Source organism: Octopus bimaculoides, chromosome 7, assembly GCF_046866305.1.
Source record: "Octopus bimaculoides isolate indiv1 chromosome 7, ASM4686630v1, whole genome shotgun sequence".
NCBI lineage: Eukaryota > Metazoa > Mollusca > Cephalopoda > Octopoda > Octopodidae > Octopus > Octopus bimaculoides.
Genome location: NC_142934.1, coordinates 28,309,509 through 28,334,175, shown reverse-complemented (window position 1 = coordinate 28,334,175; position 24,667 = coordinate 28,309,509). Strand labels below are relative to the sequence as shown.

The 24,667-nt window shown below is 34.5% G+C and overlaps 1 protein-coding gene across 1 annotated transcript in view; it reads right to left on the bottom strand.

The window, feature by feature from the left end:
• The window catches only part of LOC106881995 (exosome RNA helicase MTR4), a 32,241-nt gene extending 7,847 nt beyond the window's left edge, over positions 1 to 24,394 (bottom strand). Inside the window, exons 1-20 of the mRNA XM_089355067.1 lie at positions 24,248 to 24,394; positions 21,685 to 21,783; positions 20,806 to 20,875; positions 19,066 to 19,241; positions 16,869 to 17,043; positions 15,814 to 15,904; positions 15,556 to 15,680; positions 13,244 to 13,342; positions 13,035 to 13,143; positions 12,041 to 12,172; positions 10,744 to 10,823; positions 9,876 to 9,986; positions 8,492 to 8,593; positions 7,686 to 7,811; positions 5,708 to 5,858; positions 4,797 to 4,969; positions 4,228 to 4,299; positions 2,953 to 3,072; positions 2,597 to 2,707; positions 562 to 654 (exon numbers count right to left, since the gene is read on the bottom strand). Of these exons, the coding sequence (XP_089211193.1) occupies positions 562 to 654; positions 2,597 to 2,707; positions 2,953 to 3,072; positions 4,228 to 4,299; positions 4,797 to 4,969; positions 5,708 to 5,858; positions 7,686 to 7,811; positions 8,492 to 8,593; positions 9,876 to 9,986; positions 10,744 to 10,823; positions 12,041 to 12,172; positions 13,035 to 13,143; positions 13,244 to 13,342; positions 15,556 to 15,680; positions 15,814 to 15,904; positions 16,869 to 17,043; positions 19,066 to 19,241; positions 20,806 to 20,875; positions 21,685 to 21,783; positions 24,248 to 24,363 (2,331 nt within the window). The 5' untranslated portion in view covers positions 24,364 to 24,394. The remainder of the gene's footprint in view (positions 1 to 561; positions 655 to 2,596; positions 2,708 to 2,952; positions 3,073 to 4,227; positions 4,300 to 4,796; positions 4,970 to 5,707; positions 5,859 to 7,685; positions 7,812 to 8,491; positions 8,594 to 9,875; positions 9,987 to 10,743; positions 10,824 to 12,040; positions 12,173 to 13,034; positions 13,144 to 13,243; positions 13,343 to 15,555; positions 15,681 to 15,813; positions 15,905 to 16,868; positions 17,044 to 19,065; positions 19,242 to 20,805; positions 20,876 to 21,684; positions 21,784 to 24,247) is intronic.
• Positions 24,395 to 24,667: the final 273 nt, after the last annotated feature.

Genomic DNA, 24,667 nt, shown 5'->3' with positions numbered 1-24,667 from the left:
CAAATTGCACATAAAATATTACTTGTGTGTGTGTACATATGTATATACATACATTTTAACTCAAATTTGACTTATTTGTATGTTATTAGTAGAAAAAAAAATATATATATATATATAAATTTTTATATTGTGGGTTTTATGTTGTATTTTATTTTTATATATATTTTCTTATGTATTTGTGGACTTTGATGTATTTCTTTATATATGATCGTTTATTGAGGGGACTGTTGTATGTTGAGTCGTTGACCCAAATGTAATGCTTTTATTCTGTAACTAATAATTTTTTATCCGTCTCAATTAACTTGACCACTTCTCTTTGCAGTCCTGTAAAAAACTAATTTGTTTCCTAATAAGAAACAGTTACCATTATCTATATATACATACATTATATATATTTATATTATACATGTGTGTATATGCACACACACATACATAACATACACAATGTTTTGTTACAAGGAAGAAAACTGTTATTCATAGTTCAAATCTGCAAAGGATAACAACTGGAATAATGTTGATGTTCACATGAGGAATTATAGTAATTTCAAATGTTGCTGATACCTTAATGTTTTCCTTCAAGCCTTTCTCTCGGATACCCATATCATCAATTGGGTCTAGCAAGGGTAAACCACATGGAAACCTGCGTTGGACTTCCTGAAAGAATGAAAGAAAACACAAGTATTTCAGTGAAGTTAAAATTTAAAGTGATTTTGCAGTAAGAAACTTCATGAAATATAAAAAAATGAATCCAGTATGTAGTCTATCATTAGGCTTTCAAGGCTTTACTGCCATAGACACAACGAATTCCACCTCATACAACATAAAATCACATTATTACTGAAACGTGTCTGTATACATGATAGTGTGTTTAACTTAGTATAAATTGTACTGAACTGACCTCAGTACATTGCTAGTAATTGTTACATTAACTTTTAAGAATCCACCCACCCAATCAGCATTAACCTCTTCCCTTTCTTGGTCATACTCCTCCACCCCAATTAATGCCTACTATATCATTCTGTTATTCTCTCTACTACCACCCATCACAACTGTAAATCTGTTCCTCTCATCTTACCCTGCGCCATCCTGCTGTCTAGAACCCTAAAACCATTGCCTACCCTCTCTTCTGTTCTTCCTCAATTTTAGGGATTACATTAGCTTCTAATCTTGCAAGGCTGGCAAGGATTGAACTAGTCACCATGATCTGAATCATCTCCTGCTTCTCAACTCTGATGCTCATATGTGTCATTTGGCTTAGTTTATGTGGTTGGATACTCTTCCCACTTTACAGAGGGTACTGGGTGTATTTTTGGCACCAAACATTAAAGAAGTTAAATAATGGAACCTCAGAACCCTATGTGTTCTCTGCTCAGTTTGCCTATCTTTTTACAGAGTGTACTGGGGTGCAATTTGTGGTACCATAATTAGAGAGAATGTCTCATTCACCTGTCACTTTATGGTGATATTTGGATGTGAATATGAACATGGCTGTGTGTTAAGAAGTTTGTTACCCAATCACATGGTTCTATGTTCAGTCCTACTGTGTGGCACCTTGAAAAGCATCTTCTACTATGGACCCAGACTGACCAAAGCCTTGTGAGTGGATCTGGTAGACAGAAACTGAAAGCCCATCATGTTTATATAAATATACATTATATAAGGTAATATTTATCCACACATAAAAGTGGATGTTGTGTTACAACACAGAATACTGTGTTATTTACCAAGAAGACAAGTACTCCGCAACAGAAGTGTTAAGACTGATCCTTCTGGTGGTGTAAAGCACTTGTGGTGGTGCCACATAAAAGCGCCTGTGTTGTGCTGCGTAAAAGTACCCAGCACACTCTGTAAAATGGTTGGCATTAGGAAGGGCATCCAGCCAAACCTTGCCAAATCAGACAAGAGTCTGGTGCAGCTCCCCAGCACTGATCAAACCATCCAACCCATGCCAGCATGGACAACAGACATTAAATGATAGATGAGAGAACCTCTTATATAGACTTGTGGTGCAAAAATGTAACTGTGTTTATATTGGTAGCAGGTGATAATTGTCCACCGGAACTGCCAAATCCCATGATTTCAGCCCCTCTTGACCTTATCAATAATAGGCATCCATGGCTAGGTACAGCAGCTTTATCATCTGTCAGCAATATAAACACGAGTGATTTTATGCCCCACAAGTCCATATAAGAAGTTCTCTCATGGTAAATAATGCAATATTCTGTGTTCTGATACAACATCCAGTTTAAGTAAGAGATAAATATTTACTTTTTGGTATTAGTACTGCTTGTCACTGTTAATTATTTTACGTGTGTGTGTGTGTCTTTGTCCCGCACCATTGCTAGACCACCAGTGTTGGTTTGTTTACATCCTTGTAACTTAACAGTTTGGCAAAAGGGACAAATAAGATAAGTACAAGACTAAAAAAAATAAAAAGGTACTAGCATCAATTTGTTTGACAAAACCCCTTCAAGGCAGTGCCTCAGTATGGCCACAGTCTAATAACCAAAATAGGTAAAAGATAAACTCTGGTAGCTTAATGAAAGAGATCAATGGTAAAATCATCAAATAGGAGGAGTCATGAAATGTGGAGTACCTGAACTGATTTTAGGATGCTCTGCCTGCTGTCCAGTGACCGCAAGTCTTTAGGAACATATAAGCGTACGGAACTTATTGAAGATATCAAATGAATGAGAATAGGTACAACCTAGAAAGAAAAGACAAAATAAAATATAGTAACAACATTTAGAAATGACAAATAGATAGATAAATAAATAAATAAATATGCAATGAAAGCCGGTTAGAAATCCTTTTAATCCTCCTTATACACATCTATATTAAAATATGCTTTCAGTTTTAGCATTCTGCCTTATTATTATTTTTTATTTTCCTATATATATATGAGAGAAAGAGAGAGAGAACCAATATGAAAGATATTAAAACAAGCAATACCTGCATCTCTCCTTTCTGTCCAGGAGGACATGGTTTAATGGATAAGCTGCTATGAGTATGAGCAGATTCTGGACTTAAATGGAGAAGGACTTCACAAACGTACTGAACATCTGATTCCAACTGAAAATATGACGACGACAGAGATTTTGAATGCAGGTTAACACAGAGGAATTCAAATTAGAAAAAAATTGTTTGTATAAAAAAAAACTTAACACTTTAATAAGTTGATATTTTGTCGTTGAAGAATTGTTATAATTTACTACTGACTATGGTGTAACAGTATATGGATGTCGGCTGTTTTAATTACCAATATTGCTTCGAATAGCATAGTGGGCTTCCTAAAACTCCCCCACCACCACCACCAAATACTACCGATGTTTCCAATGTTTGATAAAGAGAGAATGCTGATGCATTTAGTAAATCTCAAGAAATCATGAAATTAGCTACAACATAACAGTGGAGATTGCAATGAGAAGAGGCCTTTTGGGTTAAAGTCCCTCGTGTTACCTTGGAATATATATATTTTTTTTTGCAAACAACTTGCTGATACAAGTGCTACCAGTTCAAAGCTCTGCAAACTGGATGCTAGCAAGTTTATGGGGTATCGGGAGAGAATGTGTGCTGTTTCTCGATGGCATCATCGCACACTAGACCCCACTCACTAAATCAACTGGTTATCAGGTTTCACTCAATATTCTTCTATCCATCGCTCATCGTCTCTTTTTAACCAAATCCAGTGGTTTGCCTTTTCCACTGTAGTCTGGATATCATTCATGGTGGTATTTGCTTTACGATGAGTAAGGCCTAACGATAACAATGAATCTCCTACATCCAACTTCAATTAAAAAATGCTCTGCTTTCCAGCCTGCATCTTGGAGGTTTTCATAACAGTCAATCTTTCGAGCCCCAGCAGCATCCATGTTATCTTCATGAGGAACTGTTAATTTGACTAGATGTACCACTTTTTTTTCATGAAATTAGCTACAACATAACAGCAGAGATTGCAATAAGAGGCCTTTGGGTTAAAGTTACCCAAGTCACCTTGGAATATAGTTCAGACACTAATTTAGTGAAAATAAAACATACTCGAGATATTTTCCACTTAACTGAATCTATATGCTTTGCAATGCTTTCTGGATTTAAAATTTCACTGAGTAGACTCTCTCCAAGATGGGTAACAAGTTCGAACAAACCATTCAAATCTATTGTTTTCATTTAACTTGTTCTATTTTATCTATTTTTTTTTTATTTTAAAAATTTTGTAGCTAAGTTTACCTTGCTTTGATCAGCCTTTTTCTGGACATTGACAACAACTCCCCAACCAAAATCATCATCAGTATTCTTTACCTGGAAAAGAGAGGCTGATAAGTTAATAAAAAATATCATTTCAACATTTAGCCACTTAGCATTTAAAGTAGCCATTTCTGACCCAAACATTCTACTTGTTTTATGTTCAAACTGGCCACATCCAGACTCTCACACCTACTCTACAATATCATTCTAAGAATAAAACAATTCCTCATCATCATTTAGCATGTGCTTTCCATACTAGCATGGGTTAGATGGTTTCACAGAAACTGGTAAGCTGCACCAGGTTCCAATTTGATATGGCATGGTTTCAATGGCTGGATGCCCTTCATTATGCCAACCACTCCAAGAGTATAACGGGTGTTTTTACAAGCCAGTTGCATGACACCAGCAGTTAAAATCATGAGACTATGAGATAATGCACAATTAATTCAAAACAATGTAAATAAATAAGCATTAAATTTGACAAAGTAATTTGAACACTAAAGGGTTAAATATCAACTAAATATACATCACAAACTCCTGAAGGTACTTACTTTAATCAAACGGCCTGGCTGTAAAAACTGCAATATGTTTTGTGGTTTTGTGATATATCCTTGGAACTCAACAGCAAGGGCATCAAGCTGCTGCCTAATCTTATAGTAAGTTGCTATCTGCTCTTCATTTGGAATTTTCAGGTTAGTGTGATCTTTTTCTCGTTTCCGAATATCTACATGGTAAACAAAAGAAATATATAACATGGGAATGAAACAAAACATTTAAATATTGATATACTATTTTACCTGCTTCAGCTTGCAAGCTGTAGCCATCTCTGTTGGCCTGCATCTAAAGGTGCTGTAGAATGGGGCTGAACCCAAACCACTTGGTTAAGAAGTGAACTTCTGAACCATACACCCATACCTGCATCTCTTTCATATACATATATACATAAACACACACTTTCATACACACGTTCACACATGCTTCTACACATCTGTCTACTGAATTCAACTAACAAGGCATTGATCAACAATGAACCTATGATAGGCTAGAGGGCCACAAAGTGGGATTGATTTAGCAGTCACATGATTACAAAGCAAACCTTTTACCCACACAATCATATATTAGGATTTTCTAATTCCTCTTTGAATAGTCAAGCCATGAGATAATTAAAAGTATTAACCTTTTAACATTTAAACTGGTCATATCCAGCCCAAATATTCAACCTGTTTTACATTCAAATCAGCCAGATATCTCTCACACCTATCCTACAATGTCATTCTAAAAATGTATAATCACATGATCGAAATCTCAAAGCTGTTAGATAATGAATATTTAATTCAAAACAATGTAAATAGATAACCATTACATTTGGCAGAATAATCTGAATGCTAAAGGCTTAATGGTATAATTTGGTGAGATAGAATTCTTTTTCCAAATCAAGTGTAACAAAATTATGAATACATACTTTCAAGAAGTTGTGGTATGGTGGCATAGTTTTGGAACTGGTAGAAGGATCGTTCCAACATATATTCAGGATTAATTTCTTCGACTCTCAACAAATTCAGGACCATGTTGTACGTTAGATGAAAGGCACTATTCAAGGGATCAGCTTCTCCCTAAACAAAAAGGTTTCAATATTTTCCATAACTTATAAAATTATTACAAAAGGAAAAACAAAGTACACACATCATCATCACCTTTCATTAACATAGATCCTTCCATGCTGGCATGGGTTGAAGGTTTTGACTGGATCCAACAACCCAGAAGACTGTGTCAAGCTCCAAATGCTGCTTTGCACGGTTTCTACAGCTGCATGCCAATCCTAACCACTTCACAAAATGTATGGGGTGCTTTCTTTCATAGCACTGACACTAGTAAGGTTACCAAGTAACTTGCAAAACAAAGAAAAGGGAACAGGTCCCTTGACTGAGTGGGGGTGCAGTATTGAATGAAGTGGCTTCATGCCAGGTGTTGAAAGGCTCTAGTATGGTAGCAAGACAAGAACAGGTGTCTTGCTGAAGAGTAGATACATGGCTACCCAGCATTATATAATGAGGAGTGGGAATAGTTGGAAAGAGAGATAAAAAATGAGGGTGATGAGAAATCAGTACCTCCATTTAAAAACTGAGACTTTGAAAATAAAACGTTGCATAGACATGAAACATAGAAAATAGGAATTTTTGACATTCATGCTTTCCTCAAGTAATAGCACTCAATGATTATGTCTAACACTTCAAAGTAACTTACAAACTCTATTCTAATACGAAAACAGTTTTGCAGCACAAAATTTATTCAAAATTACATATATATAACTTAGGTGCAGATATGGCTACGTGCTTAAGAAGCTCACTTTGCAACTCAAGTTGACTTTAGGTTCAGTGCCACTGTACAGAGTGTCTTCTACTATAGCCCCAGGCTTTAGTGAACTTAGTAGATGGAAACTGTCAAGAATCCCAACACATATATGTATGAGTGTATGCTTCTTTATACTGACAATGCACGATAGTTGTAAAGAAATGCAATCATCATCCAAGCAGTGTTGTTTGTTTCCAATCTTCTGTGCAAATGTGTCTGGTCAAGGGGGAATTATTACCATGCTTGGGAAGGAACAAGTGAAGGTTAATCACAGGAAAGACATCTGGCCATAGAAAAATCTGCCTTGGCGAATTTTGTCTCACCCATGCAAGCATGGAAAAGTGATGATTATATGGTAGGAGTTCACCAAGGAATGGTTCTCAGCCCCCTCTTATTCATCATAGTCTTCTAGGCCATAACAGAGGAATTTAAAGCAGATTGCCCTTGGGAGCTCCTCTCAGCTGATGACCTCGTTCTTATTGCTGAATCACTACCAGAACTAGAGAGGAAATTTCTGGTGTGAAAGCAAGGTGTGGAATCAAAGGACCTGAGAGTTAATTTAACAAAAACCTAAGTCCTAGTAAGTAGGAAAACAGAAAAATCACTGATCCCTTCAGGGAGATGGCTCTGCTCAATATGAAAGTGTTGGTAGAAATTCTATACTGTGTACCCAGTGGACACATAAAAAGTGCATGCATAAAACAAGTTTCTGTACACTGCATCTACCAATCCCACTTTCACGAAATTGATTGGGCTGGCACTTTAGTAATAGAACAATGGGGCTGAACACAAAATTACATGGTTATGAAGCAAACTTCATAATCATATAGTCATCCAAAAAGAATATTTATATACACACAAATGGACAGACAGGCAGACAAATATAAAAAAACAGCCATGTATTTTCTATTTCCAACTGAAATTTTAGATTTAATGGACATACACTCTTATGAAAGGTCATTATTAATAACTTAATGAAATATTTTATTCTAGAGAAAAGAGCAGGAAACTGAATATGTCCAGAGGTAAACAAACAGTAGCAGCCAATAACAATAAATGACATTAAAATTATATTTTATATTTCTCACTTGAACAATATTTTTAGCAGCCATAGGACTCATTTTCTCATCAACCATCAAGATGACAATACCACGGTCATCAATTCCACGACGTCCAGCACGACCACTCATTTGAATATATTCACCAGATGTTATCTAAATTTACAAAAATTAATAGAAAAATTTAAAAAAATAAAACAATTATGTAAATATATGGAGCTTGTAAGAAAAAAGAAAAAGAAAAACCCATTTCCCAGCCTAACATGAACCAGAATGGTTTTCAAAACTAGATACTTGTATGCAACTTACTGAAACAAGAGCTTATACAACAGATTGCTTTAACCCTTTTGATACCAATCTACTTGAGAACACTTCTGGTTCAATGATAGAAACTTTGTTTTATAGTAATCTAAATTAAAACCTTAAATATTCATGTTGATCTATGCTTCAAACACCAGCTTAATAATGACAAAAACTCTAAACCAAAACAAAGGCAGAGTATATAAACAGAAATATAGTAACAAAAGGTTTAACCAACCAAGTCCTTATTGTCAGTATCTATTATGCATTATATTTTTGTAAGATGGTATAAGTTTAGTAGGTTTACATCAGCCTTCCAGACATCTTTGTTGTTTCGCGTGAAGTAGATGCAGTTTTCTCAGATCTATCCTACTATACTACTATTTCACAAATATTTCTTGCTTTGTTTCTGCTGTTATTTGATTATTTAGATACTACCAGCTATGTTGCAAAACTGCATGAGGTTTTGGTTCAAGCCTACATATAAGTAGATGTTTTTTATTTACAAAAGAACAGAAAGAAAAAAAAAAACTTACCCATCTAAAATCTTTACCATCAAACTTACGAGCAGAGGTGAATAAAACTGTCCTGGCAGGCATATTAAGACCCATGGCAAATGTTTCTGTAGCAAACAGAGCCTAAAAGGAAGAGAAAAAAAAATGGAGAAAAATTATCTATCATTAATACTGGACTATTTCTTGTACTAAATAAAACATCCAACTATGCTCACAGAAATGACCCAATTGTTTCAGTATTTAACTATAGAATTTATAATTTAATTCAAATCCTGATGAGGTCAACTATGTTTTTCATCAGTCTGAAGTTAATAAAATAAAGCACCAGTCAAATAGTGAGGCCAATGTAATTAACCTTCTTTCCTCAGGAATTGTCAGCCTTGGGCCTAAATCAGAAAGTATTGTTATTATGATTATTATTGAAGGAGTGGATTGGTACTTCTGGTTCCTTAAATTCTAATTTCAAATCCCACTGAAGTTTGATTTGCCTTTCATCCTTTCAGTACTGGGATTAATGATTACTGAAAACTACTGGTTGTGCCCCTAAATCATCATCATAACTCACATCTTTTTCCATTACTTGAATTCATTAACAGTAAATGAAACAACAGCCTTTTGAATACAGGCAGTGTTATATGCTTCAATCAACCATGAAAGCACGTCCAAGCTTCTTAACATGTTACATAGACTCATAATAATGACTAGGATGTTCATTGTTCAATAGAATAGGGGACCATTACCTTGCTTCAAAACAAGGGAGGGTTGATGACAAAAAGGGTATCTGGCTGTAGAAAAAATATGCCTCAATAAATTCCGTTTGACCCATGCAAGCATGAAAAACAATGGGTGTTAAAATGTTGATGAAAATAATAAAAAAATTACTGGGTTGGAGCTCCCAAATAACGAAGATAACAAGTCTGAACAATTAACATGTTTACATGTTTCATTGGTGATTGAGCTTTTAGCTAAGTTTTAAATGTTTTAAAAGGTAAAAAGGTAAGCAATATTATAAAAATTAATTTAACAAACACACATGAAACAGTATTAGGCCAAAATACCTGTGTATAAAACATTTACAAAGTATATGCAAATGTAGAACAGCACCAGCTGTAATATTTTGTCTCAGAGAAACTTTTTAAAGAGATCTGTTAAAAAAAAGAAGTAGGGTTTGCTCAGATTGCTGGCATATCACAAGATACAGAGTTTCAACCTAACTTGGTCTCCTCAGGGACAACACCTCCAGACAGTGTGAGCTAAGCCGCAAAATATTTGTTCCAATATAGAAATTGATGAACAACATTTACTGATCTGTGTTAGAAGCAGTACTAAAATACTGATGTGTAAATGTTACACATATCGGTATTTTGATTAGAAAAATTATATAAATTAAGCTTTAAATACAAACCTTGATGAGACCTTCAGCAAAAAGTATCTCAATGGTCTCCTTCAAAAGAGGAAGTAAACCACCATGATGGATTCCAATTCCCTTTTTAAGTAAAGGAAGTACATTTTCAACCTGAAAATATTAAGCCATAAGAAAAAGTTAGCAAAAAATATCATTTGATCCTATGATAAAACTGTTGTTTGATGTCAAAATACACAGTAAATATTAAAACTTCCTAAATTTAATAACATTTATTTTAGAACAAAAATCATTTCAAAACGTTTTCAGCTTATTAGCCAAACTGGCATACTTTTAGTCTGGCATCCTCTTCTTAAGATGTTTTTTTTATGGGCAGTGCATGATGAAACTTCACATTCAAGAATTAAGTTGTGAATGCATCATACTGGTAGCAAACAACAGACTCTAACTTGTAGAGATATTGGCTTTGATTATCTGTGATTTGCTGTGACTGACTGGTCAAAACTAAGATATCTTTATGCTACAGCAATGATTAGGAGCAGCTGCATTCTATATAATATTTGTGACATCCAAGTAATTAATCACTCACTGCTTGTTTCTTTGAGATTTCTCAGGGTTCCAGGAGTGGAGGAGAAGCAAGTTATGGTGACAGTTAGGATTAAAAAAGATTACATATTATATCAATGAGAAATGGACATCAGAATTGGAAGTCACCATACTTTGAGTTCCGAGTTCAGATCTCACCTGGCTCTATATTGCTTTTCATTTTTTCATGTGTTAAGCACTGGATTAGATGTATATAGACTACATCCTACAGGGTATTACTTGAAAATCCAAAAATGATTATTTATGAAATTACTCTTTATCATCACAACTGTGTCAATTAAAACAAAAATAAAACAATACTGACCTGTGGCAATTTCTTGTCACTGTCCGACAAACTGTCAATGGCATTATTGAACACTTCCACAACTAAATTTTTTTCCTCAGCTTCAATTGAATAAAAAGGATTTCAAAATCAATAACAGATAACTAAACTGTAACACTCAATAATACTTTATATTATTGAATAGAGCTAAGCAAATAATGTCTCTTTAAACATGATCACTGCTGTTTATTGAAATTACTTCACCACTCTTTTCTTAATAGAATTTAAAAGGTTAATGAACCTCCCTATTTGTCTTATGCCGCATAACAAAGAGATTATTTAGTTATAGTTCCAAAGTTATTAACTGATTGAAGGACAAATCATCCACCAGACAGAAACCTAGTGAAGCACATAACATTACAAATAAAAGCTGTTACATAGTCTCAAAATCCAAGTGAACTGAAATAAGTACTTCCTATGCTTTGTATATTCCAGAAAGAGATAAATGTTATTTCCCTATTTACTATTTTCTTTTTTAACATACGTATTTGTGAGCATGAACTAATTCATTTTTAACTGCTTCACTTTATTTAGTTAAGATATTGGAAGATTTTGTTTTTATAGAGCAACTGATTAATTTTTAACAGTTCCACTATTATAGGGGCTCATAAAGAACTCAAATCTTTAAAGTTCATACATGAAATGATATGAACTCATGGTCCTATAGTGTAATACAAACAGCTTTTTTGCATTTGCTTTGCCAACAAAATGTTTCTCAAAATACCCACAGTTCATTTAGCTGATGACTATGGCTTTGAATTAGGCAAGTGCAAATCATTTTAAATAAAGAAAATTTAAATGAAAATATTTCCCTGCCACTGATTTTATTTGATCTGCTGAGGCAAATGTTTCACAACAGAATGTTGAGGAAACCGCCATAATCTTAACTGCTTGCAAGAGAATATAACAATACCCATAGCAGCAACTTAAATATTTTTTGTTTTTGTCTTTCCTTTATTATCAGAAATCCAGTACCTAAACTATTTTCACTCACTGGAGATCTTCACAAAATTTTGGACCGATTTTCAATTTTATCTTACAAGAGCTCACATTAATAATTATTTGTACAGAATAACATGCTTATTGGTATTATTATCTATGGTTGACAGCTAATGAAGATTTGGAAGTTGTAGCATTACCTACCTACTCCAAACACATTCATGAACATGGAAAAAGTTAAAATAGCTTATACTGAAAATCAAAATTTAGTCACAACTTTAGCTCACTAGTATCATAACATATCACACCATTATGAAAAGAAAACCAATGTGGTATTTACCAGAGTTAAAATCCAGTTTGGTCAGTTGGAGAGCGTAAGCTTCACAATCCTTCTTGCTAAAACTAAACACAATTACAGGAGCAAAGTTTCTTTCCATAATCATCTTCACAATTTTGTAGCAGTTGGAATTATCTGAGGTTTCAACAAAAAAAAGAAACTGTAGGTTTTGATTTGTTTTTAACCCTTCTGATACCAACCCACCCGAGACTACCTCCACTTCTATGACAAAACCTCTCAAAGTAGGCACATTTAAGCTAAAACTTTCCACCATAATTTTATGAAAAAACTTTTTCAAGTTATATGTTTCAAATACTATCTTAATAATGACAACCTTAGCTATTTTATTTAATTCCTTTTGATTAATTTAAACAAATTCATTAAAAATATGGTTATGAAAGGACTAATATATTCAAATGGAAAACATTTATGAGAAGGAAATGTTTTTAATAAGTTGCTCAACACCTACTAATATTGTTATTAAATAATAACTTTAAACAAATTAAATTGGAATTATATATATATAAAATCATCATCATCATTTTAATGCCTACTTTTCCATGATGGGGCAGTTTTCTCTGACCTGATTTCCTTTTTGTTGCTATCCCCCCGCCTATTTCCAAGTGATATAATAATCTCTCAGTCAATCAAAGAGTACCTTACACATGTTTACATGGAATACCAAAACGAAATAACACTGAAATAAGCGTTTTTTGTTTACAATTATTGCACAACTTCTCGAGAAGCTCAGATATGCATTCATAGGTGAAGGTGTTGCTTACAACCAAAGAATGAACACACACATACATGATGGGCTTATTTCAGTTTCCATCTACCAAACCCATTCACAAGGCTTTGGTTTGGCCAGTTAGCTTCCGTTGGAGATAATTATGCAAGGTGCTGTGCAGTAGGACTGAACCTGAAACTTCTTAACCACACAGCTATGCCAGTAACTATTATATATATACACACATACCCATATAGAGATTTAACTAACCTCTGACACTGCCTTTCCTTCCACGAAGTCCCATATCTCCTCGAGCGTTTCCTCCAGCTTCTTGTAAAACTTGCATGGCAGTTGCAAAATTCTCTTCTCTAAATTCTCCCTGGCATAATTATATAAGGAAACAGAATATTCAGTTAAACCATTATGTGTGTGTGTTTGTTTTAAGCTTTAAAATACCATTATAACAGGGGCATACTTACATTCTCATCTACCACTAAATGAATGCCATCACCACCTGCAGGAAAGATGTAATGTTGCAATGGTGTTGGTCGATAATCAGTGTAAACAACATGACATGGCTGTAAAAAAAAATACAAAAATACAAATATAGAAAGTTTTGGGACATCATTTTCCATATGGAGCTAAAAAAAGGTTTCAAATGTTAGTTATTTGTTAATTTTGGTTCTGCTATCTCTTACAAAATTTTACTGTGGAAGTGGTGCTTAATATGATTGATTTCTGACAGATTAATTTATCGAGTGGCCTGGCTCTCTCTGTTGGTTATGACGAGTGTTCCATTTAGCTCGATTAACGGAACAGCCTACATGTGAAATTAACATGCAAGTGGCTGAGCACTCCATAGACATGCATATCCTTAAGACAGTTCTCAGGGAGATTCAGCATGACACAATGTGACAAGGCTGGCCCTTTTGAAATACAGGTACAACTCATTTTTTGCCAGCTGAGTAGACTGAAGTAATATGAAGTATTTTTTTGTTCAAGGGCACAATGCACCACCAGGAATCGAACTCATAGCTTAATGATTGTGAACTAAATATCTTAAGCACTAAGTCAGGAGCATTTCAATTTATCAAGTAACTAAGATCAATAGGAGTTGAACTATTTATATGTTCACATTCATATGACATGTTCCTGGACCAGTTGGTCCAAAGAGCTAGTGATAAAGATAGTATGGATATTTCTCATATATCTAAGAATAATGTACAAATACAAACTTCATATTACAGATGAAAATATTTATTTGTAACAGAAAAACTGAAGGTTACAAAGGAAGGTGAGTGAGTATTTATTAGTACCATCATCATCATTAACCTCGCTTAACAATTTAGCATTTAAATTGGCCATATCAGGACCAAATATTATCAAATTAACAACTTCTAAGACGAACTTCAAAATCAAGCCCAAACTAAAAATAAAGCAATGTTTAAATGTTCACTACAGAAATGTCCATAAGTATCATGGAAGAGATGACAAAGCACCAGGATGACTCATAGCATGAGATTCTGTAAGATCGTGTATCTATGTATGCATATGTGTATACAATGAGATGCTGTAAAGTTCCTGGCTTTAAGGGTATCGTGAAAGGCCTAGTTGGAGGCCCAACCTTCTGAGTTCTTACACTGAGCTTAGAAAAACTGAAGGTCTGGTGTAGTAAGTGTGTAAATCTGAGAGAAGAATATGCTGAATAAAATCATAATTAACTGAGCCTCCTGTATTTCCTTTTACCCAAAGCCAGGAACTTTTCAGCACCCACTCATAAATGCACAACTGCCCCCATCCCTTTCCTACTCAAGACATTCCCACTGCCATGTACTAGTCTGCTGTTGTAGTTAAATGTGAGCAGAAAAGCATACTTCAGTTCTTCCCCACCGATACCACTTACCCCTCTTACCATCTGAAATCATTTCACTGTTATGCATCTTTCATTAACACTTTCTTTTCCATCTACATTTTAGATTGATCACCTTCCTCACCCACCAAATTATTTCTCTTCCCACCCATCAGTCACTTCCTTCTCCATTCACTACATCTCCCCCACACTCTTACAACCTACTCCTCAACCATACACCAATTTCCCTATCTCCCTTTCACTCCTCATCTTCTCTACACTATTCCTCACACCACCACCACCACCACCACCACTATGCCCTCTTTTCTGCAGTCAGTCAACTCCTCTCCCCTACTTATCATCCCTCAACATTTGTTCATAATATTCACCATCTCCCACAACTGCTACCCACCCACACTTTCACTCACCACATATCTTGAGGTCCACCCTGACAACTTATCACCATTATTTTTCACTCCAGTTCCACTGCCCACCCCCACCCCTTCTTCTATAGCTATGTAACTCCCCTACAGCAAGAAACTTGTTCTCTTCTGGCCCCTTCTCTTTCACTTTAACCCTTCATCTCATAGCATAAAGCTGCCTCCCTTTCTACTAATCTTCACACAGTCAAAGGGGATGTTAGTCTTGCAGGCTGCATAGTGACCTCACTAGTGTTTATGTGACAAAAAAAAAAAAAAGCATCCAGTAGACACAGTAAAGTAGTTGGTGTTAGGAAAGGGATTCAACTGTAGAAATTATGCTGGTGCAGACATCAGAGCATAATGCAGACTCTGGACCCATCCGATTCTGCCAGCTTGTCCAACCCATGACAGCATGGAACATGGACATTAAATGATAATGATAATTATAAGTACACTTACACAATTGGTCTATAAACATGAGAACATACAATCTCAAATATTTCCAGAATTCTTCACTTACCTGGTTATGAAGATGACATATCCACTCAGCAAATTGTCGTGCATTAGGGATAGTGGCTGATAGAAATACATAGTGTACATTATCAGGAAGGAGGATAATGGTTTCTTCCCAAACAACACCTCGTTCTGAATAGAAACAAAAGGAATTTAAATGACAGAAGAAAATATTACTGAGAGAGAGCTGCAACAGGATTACAGGCAAGCTAACCAACAAAATCATTGAGTCAAAGGTAAAAGAGCAATAATAAAAGTAACACACCTTTATCTCTCATATAATGAATCTCATCAAATATCACCCAAGCAACTTCTCTCATGATCTCTGATCCTCGATATAACATACTTCTCAAAATCTGTGGAGAGAAAGTTATTGTAATTACTATAATGTTTGTCAGTATTAAAATGTAATTGTTTATAATTAACAAAGAAAAATAAAGAGCTGATATATAGATGTATTGGTAAGGAGTGTCAAAGCATTTGAAGATGCAGAGAATAAGCCAACGGATAAGAAAACCTATCTATTTCATTGCCATGTTTCAAATGTAAATATTCAAAATTTCTAATGAAAATGCTTGAAAAATAAGCTTCTTACATAAAAATTATCATCGTAATGGAAGGTTTTAATTTTGATATGAATATGTAAAAAAAAAGGCAGGTTTTGAATCACAAAACCAGAAATGGTCTCAAGTAGGTTAGTATCAAAAGGGTTAATTTGATTGTTTTATAAGTTATATCTATATGACTTGAATCATTACATTTAACCCAAAATAAACAACAAGAGATCCTAATATGTTAAAAATAATTTGCAAGGCAGTAAAAATTTTATGACATGCCAACAATTAAAGTGTCTTCAATATCTCTCTGGTTCATTGACCTAGAGGTATAAAAGATAAAACTGAACTTCAAGATGCTATTTTAACGATAATTTACCTTATGTCCAAATGGCATCAGAAATATTTCAGAAAGCAAGTAAAACAATGATACCTTTCTCAAGGACAACAATATAAGTAAAATAACTAACTAATAATTAAAACAAGGCTGCTGATACAGCTTAGCTTCAGTTGTACTATAACCATAACAATTTCATACTTAAGTGCTAGTCAACAACTTTCTGAAGACCTAGGAATATGATGTTCATGACTTTCTGAAAGATTTAGACTTCAACTAGAAATTAAACTTTAACTCAATTCACAAAATTTCTTGCTCTACTGCAATTGTTACTAAGCTACAAATAACAACAAAATTGTTTCTCTGTACAATTAAATCTTCAGTGTAAATGAGCTTCTGCAATAAACAATACAAATTAAAGAAACTTACTTCAGTTGTCATGACTAAACAACTAGCAGTTGGGTTGATAGTTACATCTCCGGTCATCAAACCAACATCTTGAAACTCTTCAAACAATTCTCGATATTTCTGGTTGCTTAATGCTTTAATAGGAGATGTGTATATAACACGCTGCTTCTTTTGGAGCGACATTGCAATGGCATAGCTGGAAATATAAATTGATAAATTCTCATTCTAACTGAAGACAAGAATAAATTTATCAAAGCATACTCAAACATGGTGGTTGTTGCTGCTACTCCATTGTCAAACCCGATGCAGCTTTCTAGCTTGCCAGCTCGTCAAACCATCCAACCCATGCCAGCATGGTAAATGGATGTTAAACACAATGATAATAATTTTTTTCATCTGGTTTGGGTTGGATGGACTAGCAAATACAGCATTTCACCATGAATCTCAATTCTACATCTTTTCTTTGAGGCTCAATGCTCTGATTTCTGGCTTACAATAATTTCATCCTCAGCCATCCTTCGACTGCTATACCACTGATCATTATCATAATTTAACATAAATGTTCGAAGCTGACATGGGTTGGATGGTTTAACAGGCTCCAATGCTTCCAAAATCTGCACTATACTCCAATGTGCCCTTTAGCATGGTTTCTACAGCTGGATACCCTTCCTAATGCCAACTATTTTACAGTGTTTATTGAATGCATATTTCATGGCACCAGCACTAGTGAGGCTGCCATACAGCTTGCATTACTAGGAACCCCAAGAGAGGCAGCTTTATGCTAGATGAGGGGTTAGCATATGAAATAAGAAGCCATAGCAGAACAGGTTTCTTGCAGTAGAGGAGCTACATGGCTACTCACATTATAGAAAAGATGGGTGTGATTGGGACAGGGCTAAAGAGATAAAAATAGTGATGATGAGGTGTTTGAGCAGACCCTCAAAGTAGGAGTGAAGTAGAGGCTGTAAGAGTGTATGGAGGATGACAGATGGGTTAGGGTGAGGGGTTGAATATAATGAATGAAAAATAAATGGTGAAGGATAAATAAGGGGAGTTAGGAAGAGTAAATAACGACTCTAAAATGGGGTTGAGAGATGAATGTAGAGAATGGTTGATGGGGGTGAACAGCAGCAGAATAGTAATGATCAATATAGTAAACAGAGGATGGATGAGAGATGCCATGTATTTGAATAGGTTGCAACAGTGTTGCAAGAAGTGGGGGAGACAGGTAGGCAGTGCATGGGGAGTGTGAAACATGGTGATAGGAAAAGAAAAATAATTTGGAACCCCCTGCATATCCAAACCAAATGCCGATATCTCTATATTTCTACTGCCTACTCATTTTCTTAACTCACACGCAACCTTAAAATATTTTGTTGTTTCTGGACAGGGCACTTAATTTCATATACTTCAGTCCACCCAATCGTGAAGATTAAATGCCAGAAACCAACAAAAACAGATCAACTGTTCTATCTAGTAAATTTACTCACACTAAATCTCTATTTTTCAGTCAAGGTTACAAGTTGGAATCTAAAGCAGGGTTATTTCTACTGCATGTTAAAAGCTACATATTAAACACCAATTTCCAATATTGGCACAGGTTTACAAATTTGTAGTAAGTACAATTGACTGAAATTATTGTATTTACTTGTGCTTAAGTGGCACTATTAATAACTAAGAGGTAATATTTATCCCCTCTTAATGTGGATGTTCTTTTAGAACAAACTATACTATGGTATTGTAGCAAGAGTATATTTTGTACCAAAAAGCCAATATGGGAGTTTCTCCCATGGTAACTACTACAGTATAGTTTGTTCTAATAGAATGTCCACGTTTAAGTGGGGATAAATTTTATTCTTGATTTAAGTGAAGAACATAGGGGAGTGGGGGAGGCAAATTATACATGGAGCAAAGCTAAACCTATAAAGGCAAAAAATTTTGTACCAAGATTTAACACTAAATTAGGTGTACAACTTATACATGAGTAAATACAGTACCTTAGTAGATGACAAATACTTATTTCAAGGATACTTGTGAATGAAACATTTCAACATCTAACTCACAAATAAATGATTGTTGTAAGTCACCCAAGGAATTAATGGTTTTTGTTAATCTAAAATTTTTTATACACTTGTAAAAATAATAATATCAGATTATCTGGAATGTCAAAAAAAAAAAAGTACTGTAAATCAAGGAGATCTCAAACTGTAATACTTACACAGCAACAACTGTTTTGCCAGCTGATGTGTGTGCAGATACCAATACAGACTGGTTGTTTTCTAAACATAAAAGTGCTTCCTTTTGGAATGGATCAAGAATAAAAGGAAATTCCTGAGCAGGTTTTTCAGGGGGAGGTTTCAAAGGAACAAATTCTTCATCAGGAGGTAGAGCAACCTGTGCAGAGAGGAAGAGAGAGAAATTTAAAACACTCTCAATGTTATTATGAAAGCATGATCATTTAAGAAACTGTTGTAATAAATTAAATGCTGAGATACGTGATTAAAAAAAAAAATGATTAATAACAGCATTTAAATTATAATAAGTGATCCTCTATTGCGTTTTTCAATAAGAGCATTTCAACAAATTGGTATTTTAATGCTTTTTTTTACCATAATTTTATTGAAATACATTATCTTTCTAGCAATTAATTTCAAAAATAATGAAGTATTTAGTAAAATAATTGTGGTTGTTAAGCTGGTGTTTGGAACATAATTTAACAGGAAATATTGATAGAAAGATGGATTGTATCTAAGAAGCAGGAGTGGCTTTGGGCAGGGCAGTATCAAAAGAATTAAATAAAGTGGCAAGTTATGTAGAAAGACAAAAACATGTCTTGAGCCGTAACTTTAGTCAGCTGTTTTATTGTATCAATTTAGAAAGGAATCACCAATACTGTAACGCCAAAGGTAGGCTGCAGCAACATAGACCAAATGGTAAAGAAAGTCAAAAGAAGCGGATGTTGGTGAGCTGTGAGAGAAATTAAACTAACATTTTAGGTTGAAAGCCTCAATTGAAGGATTATCAAATCATTGCAGAGTATGCCTGCTTGTGTGTATGCACACATATAGCTAGTACTTCAAAGTCTGTATCAACACTGGAGTGTGAAAAATACAGAATTTCTCTACAGAAACTTAAGGCATCATTGTCATTTACCATCCACTTTCCATGCTTGCATGGGTCTGATAAAATTTGTTGAGGCAGATTTTTAACAACCAAATGTCCTTCCTGTCACCAACCCTCACCTATTTCCAAGCAAGGCAATATTTCCCATGCCCAGATATGTTTTTAATGGAAAACTGAAAACAGACACCACTTGTATTATGGTGATGCTTGTTTATAACCATCATGTAATGTCAAGACAAGGGTACACAAAAGCATATGTGCATGCAGACACACACACATATATTAACAAGCTTCTTTCATAAGGCAGTGAGCTGGCAGAAACGTTAGCATACCAGGCAAAATGATTAGCGACATTTCGTCTATCTTTACGTTCTGAGTTCAAATTCCGCCAAGGTTGACTTAGCCTTTCATCCTTTTGGGGTTGATTAAATAACTACCAGTTACGCAATGAGGTCAATGTAATTGACTCCAGTAATTCCTTTTGTCTGTCCTTGTTTGTCCCTTCTATGTTTAGCCCCCTGTGGGCAACAAAGAAATAAACACGCTTCTTTTGGTTTCCATCTACTAAATTCACTTGCTAGGTTTGATTGGCTTTGGGCTACAACAGATGATACTTGCTCAAGGTGTCACACAGAACATAATCTCAAAGAAACTGATGAATTGGGTAAAAAGGGTAGAGACTGGACTATGTTGTTAAAAATAACTCAAGTATACAAAGGATTGCTTAATAGAGACAAATGATAAAAAAAAACTTAAAGAACTGAAGACCTGTTAAAAGAAAACGAACAAAAAATAATAATAATGGAACATCATCTAACTTTACAAAATGTATTACCTCATGTGTGCAAGACTCCAAAGTCTCAACTTTGTGGACCTGGATACGAGGCATAACTTCTGCAGCTGCACTAGAAACAGAAAATTAAAATCAAGTTCAGTTTTAAGAGTTTGTAATTATTACTGCCATCATACACAAATTGGAAAAATGAAATTAGAAAACATGAACATAAAATATAATGTCCCACTTAGCATCTCTTACAGAAACACTATATGTAGATTTTAAAATAAGGCTACTATACTGTCTAGACCTACACTTTACAACAATATCTCTTGCACACCTACTCAACACCTTTTCTGTTCCTCTATCTATATTCTCTCTCTAATAGTAACCTTGCAAAAGATTAAGTTTACCTGTACAAATTTATTAAAACATTGTATCTACAGAATAGAAATTAAATCCAAAATTTGTTAATATCTTAAAAACAGAATTGCTTCAACCAGATCTGCTTTCTTCATAGAAACCCTTAAATCTAATTTATTTTCAGTGATGAAATAAATAAAGCCAAGAAAAAAAAACAGTCGAATTAGTATTTGTGAAGTTATGAATTTTAATACATTATATTTTACATTTAGTTGGAGTCAGTATATTTTCACTGATTCCAGTAAAATACTAAATATTACCAACTTCAACTTGCACAGCTTTGCCTAGAACTAATGATAAACAACAGCTATGAGGTTAAGTGAATCAAATCCTTACATTCATTACTTTTGTTTTAAATATCTCCAAGAACTATTTAAAATGTTGCTGCTTATCCAAATCTTTAAAAGCTACCCAATTCATGTTAGCCTGGGAAACAGTTTTAAAAGATAGAAATGAAATTGAGTAAAAAATTTACAGATATTTTTACAAAATTGTTTTAAAAAACTCAATACTTACGCAAGATCCTCATGGTCAGCTTTTAATTTCTTGGAACTAATTACATCAGGGTTGTCAATCTCTCGCTTTTTAACGATACTCCTGAGTAAATCCTCAGCCCTGAATAAGTTAAATTGATGCAAATAATCGCAATCATTTTTATGAAATATTTAATTACTTTAAGAATTTACAAACTTTTTCACTGACATTTATTATAATGGTGTTTGTGATCATAGAGTTATTAATTCTAATCAAGCTACAGCTGGTGTCAGCCACCATTTCAAATGGTCTCACAAATTGCTATGTCTTAGGATGATGTATATGTACAATGTAAATATGAATGGGGAAAACAGTATGATTGAGGCAAGGTGAAGGAGAAATGGGAGAATAATGACAGAGAGTAAACGAGTCACTAATTAGAAATTGTTTGCTGGCAAGAAAGAGTGCAAGTGACAGGTTGTCGGGATAGCAATGGTAAAACAGTGATGTCAATGACAGAGTAATTTCAGGTGGCAAGCTGGCAAAATAGTTAGCACACCAGGTAAAAAGCTTAGCGGCATTTGGTCTGTCTTCACATTCTGAGTTCAAGTTCCACTGAGGTCAACTTTGCCTTTCGTCCTTTCAGAGTTGATAAAATAAATACCAGTTGAGCACTGTGTGCATGTATGTGTGAGTGGGGGTAGGGTTGACCTATCTACTCCCCTGAAATTGCTAGCTTTTTGTGTCAAAATTTGAAACCAATGACAGAGTGATCTGAAGGAGAGGAAGGGGTGGCTAGTAGTACAGGAAGTAAACAGAGGGGTGTATTGAAGAATGGCAATCCCTTGTTACTCAGGCAATGGGAGTACAGCAGTACAAATGGTGACTGGAGAAATGCATATGAACAATACACAGGTGGCCAAGTGTAGCAAGCAGAAGAGACCGATAACATAAGTGAAGATATTAAAAAGACAAGAGGGGCAGCAGATGGCGACTTAGAAAGAATAAACTAAATAAAAGTCCAAACCTCCACCATTATCCAAATTTTAATGTGCATTTCACCATGTTTGCACAAGTGGAAAGGTTTTCTTCAGCATTGCCAAATGTCATAACTTTCTATCATCTTTATGAGGTGTAATATCTTGAAATTAGTCTTCACCACTCCATCCCAAGTTTTTCTCAGTCTTCCTTTTCCCAAAGATTCCATTCACTTCAAGTGTGTGGTACTTTACACAACCATCACAAGTTGTGGGAGTCAAGTATAACATTTTCAAATAACCAATGCTTCTTTGCAATCTTCTGCAAAGACTTGATTCAACACTAGTGCATTCAACAAATTTTTGCCTGGGTATATTCAAGTTATGCAGTCTACTTTTCAGACATTGAGTAAAAAAGGCTAAGGATCTGACAAAATGTGAAGGTAGTCAACAACTCAAAGGGAAATCGCAAATATGACTTCAATGATTTCAAATCAATTTGTTGAATCTTAAACACCAAACCTTTCTTGCCATTATGACTATCTTCTTTTTTCTTCCCTCTCAGAACACCAGAAAGTTTATCAAAAGATGAGTTTGGATTCCTTCATCAATTGTAGCACTTTCGTTAAATCATATCTAGACGTCGAAGAAAGTCTAAGTAAAGAATTTGTGCAATTTGTAGCAATGTTTAAAGCTCATCTTATTTCTCATACTGACACTAAACAAGACGTCGCAGAAATGAAGTTTTACCGTTTGGTAAGTGGCAATTCTTTGAAGTCTTGCTTTGCAAATGTACAAAATGCCTTGTGCATTTATTTGTCACCCATGCTTACCAAGTGTTGTGAAGAAGTATTAAAAATTACTTTTTAAAAATTCCTAAAGCATGTAATTAAAAGAACTTGTCAAACATTCAAGAAGCAAAACAAAAAACAAAAACAAATACGAAACATTTAATGGAAAAACAGTTTAAATAAAATTTCATCATAAACAAACAGTACGGGAAATGATCCTATCAACAACCGATATTTCACAAAAACTATGCTAATATCCTTTAAAAGCTCTTAATCTTTGGATCTCTATTTGGTACCCATATGCGCTGTGTTTAGTATTTTTAAAAAATGGGCCTTCTAGCTTCTGAAACGCAATCGAAATGTACCTAAAAATATAAAATATACGCGACAAATTCCAGGGCCATTTTTATTTTTAAAATTCTTTCGTTACAAAACGACATAAAAAAAGCTTTAATACCCTTTCAAAGTCCTCAAATAAAAAACTACGTTTAAGCTAATTTTTGTATCAAAATTATTTCTTAAAAAATGTTTCCTTTTAATATTATATAATGGCAGAGTTGTCGAGAACAGAAATTTGTTCTTTCATTTTCGCTTCATCAGATAACTGTTTAATCGGCCGCTTCGAATGGATTAGAAACGGACTATATGAAAGTCAAACGGATGTTTTAATAAGACACAACTACTGAAATTTTACAAATTTGTATAAAATAGAATTAAAGCAAATTTAACACTTTAAATACTTGAACAAGGGGGAAATGGGACGTGTACAACACGTGACAATATGGGAACGCATAAACATGAATATTACTTGATAATTATTATCAAATTGAATCTTACCTTTGTGTATCCTCAACCGATATTTTCTCTTCTTCATTTTTTTTATCAGTTACTTTAGAATTCTCGGCTTTCGACTCAAATATATCGAAAAGATCGTCTCCGAAGGTGGACGCCATCTTCCAATTTACGGATGTGGCTTCCGGAAGTAACAGGAACAAGGGCGATAACCAAAGAGAATAAGTATTAGTTTCATATTAATATAAAAACCGTGTTACTTTATGGCTGTAGCTATTATTATTATAAGGCGGCGAGCTGGCAGAAACGTTAATACGCCGGGCGAAATGCTTAGCAGTATTTTGTCTGTCTTTACGTTCTGAGTACAAATTCTGCTGAGATCAACTTTGCCTTTCATCTTTTCGGGTTCGATAAATTAAGTACCAGTTGTGTACTGCGATCGATCTAATTGACTTAATCCTCCTC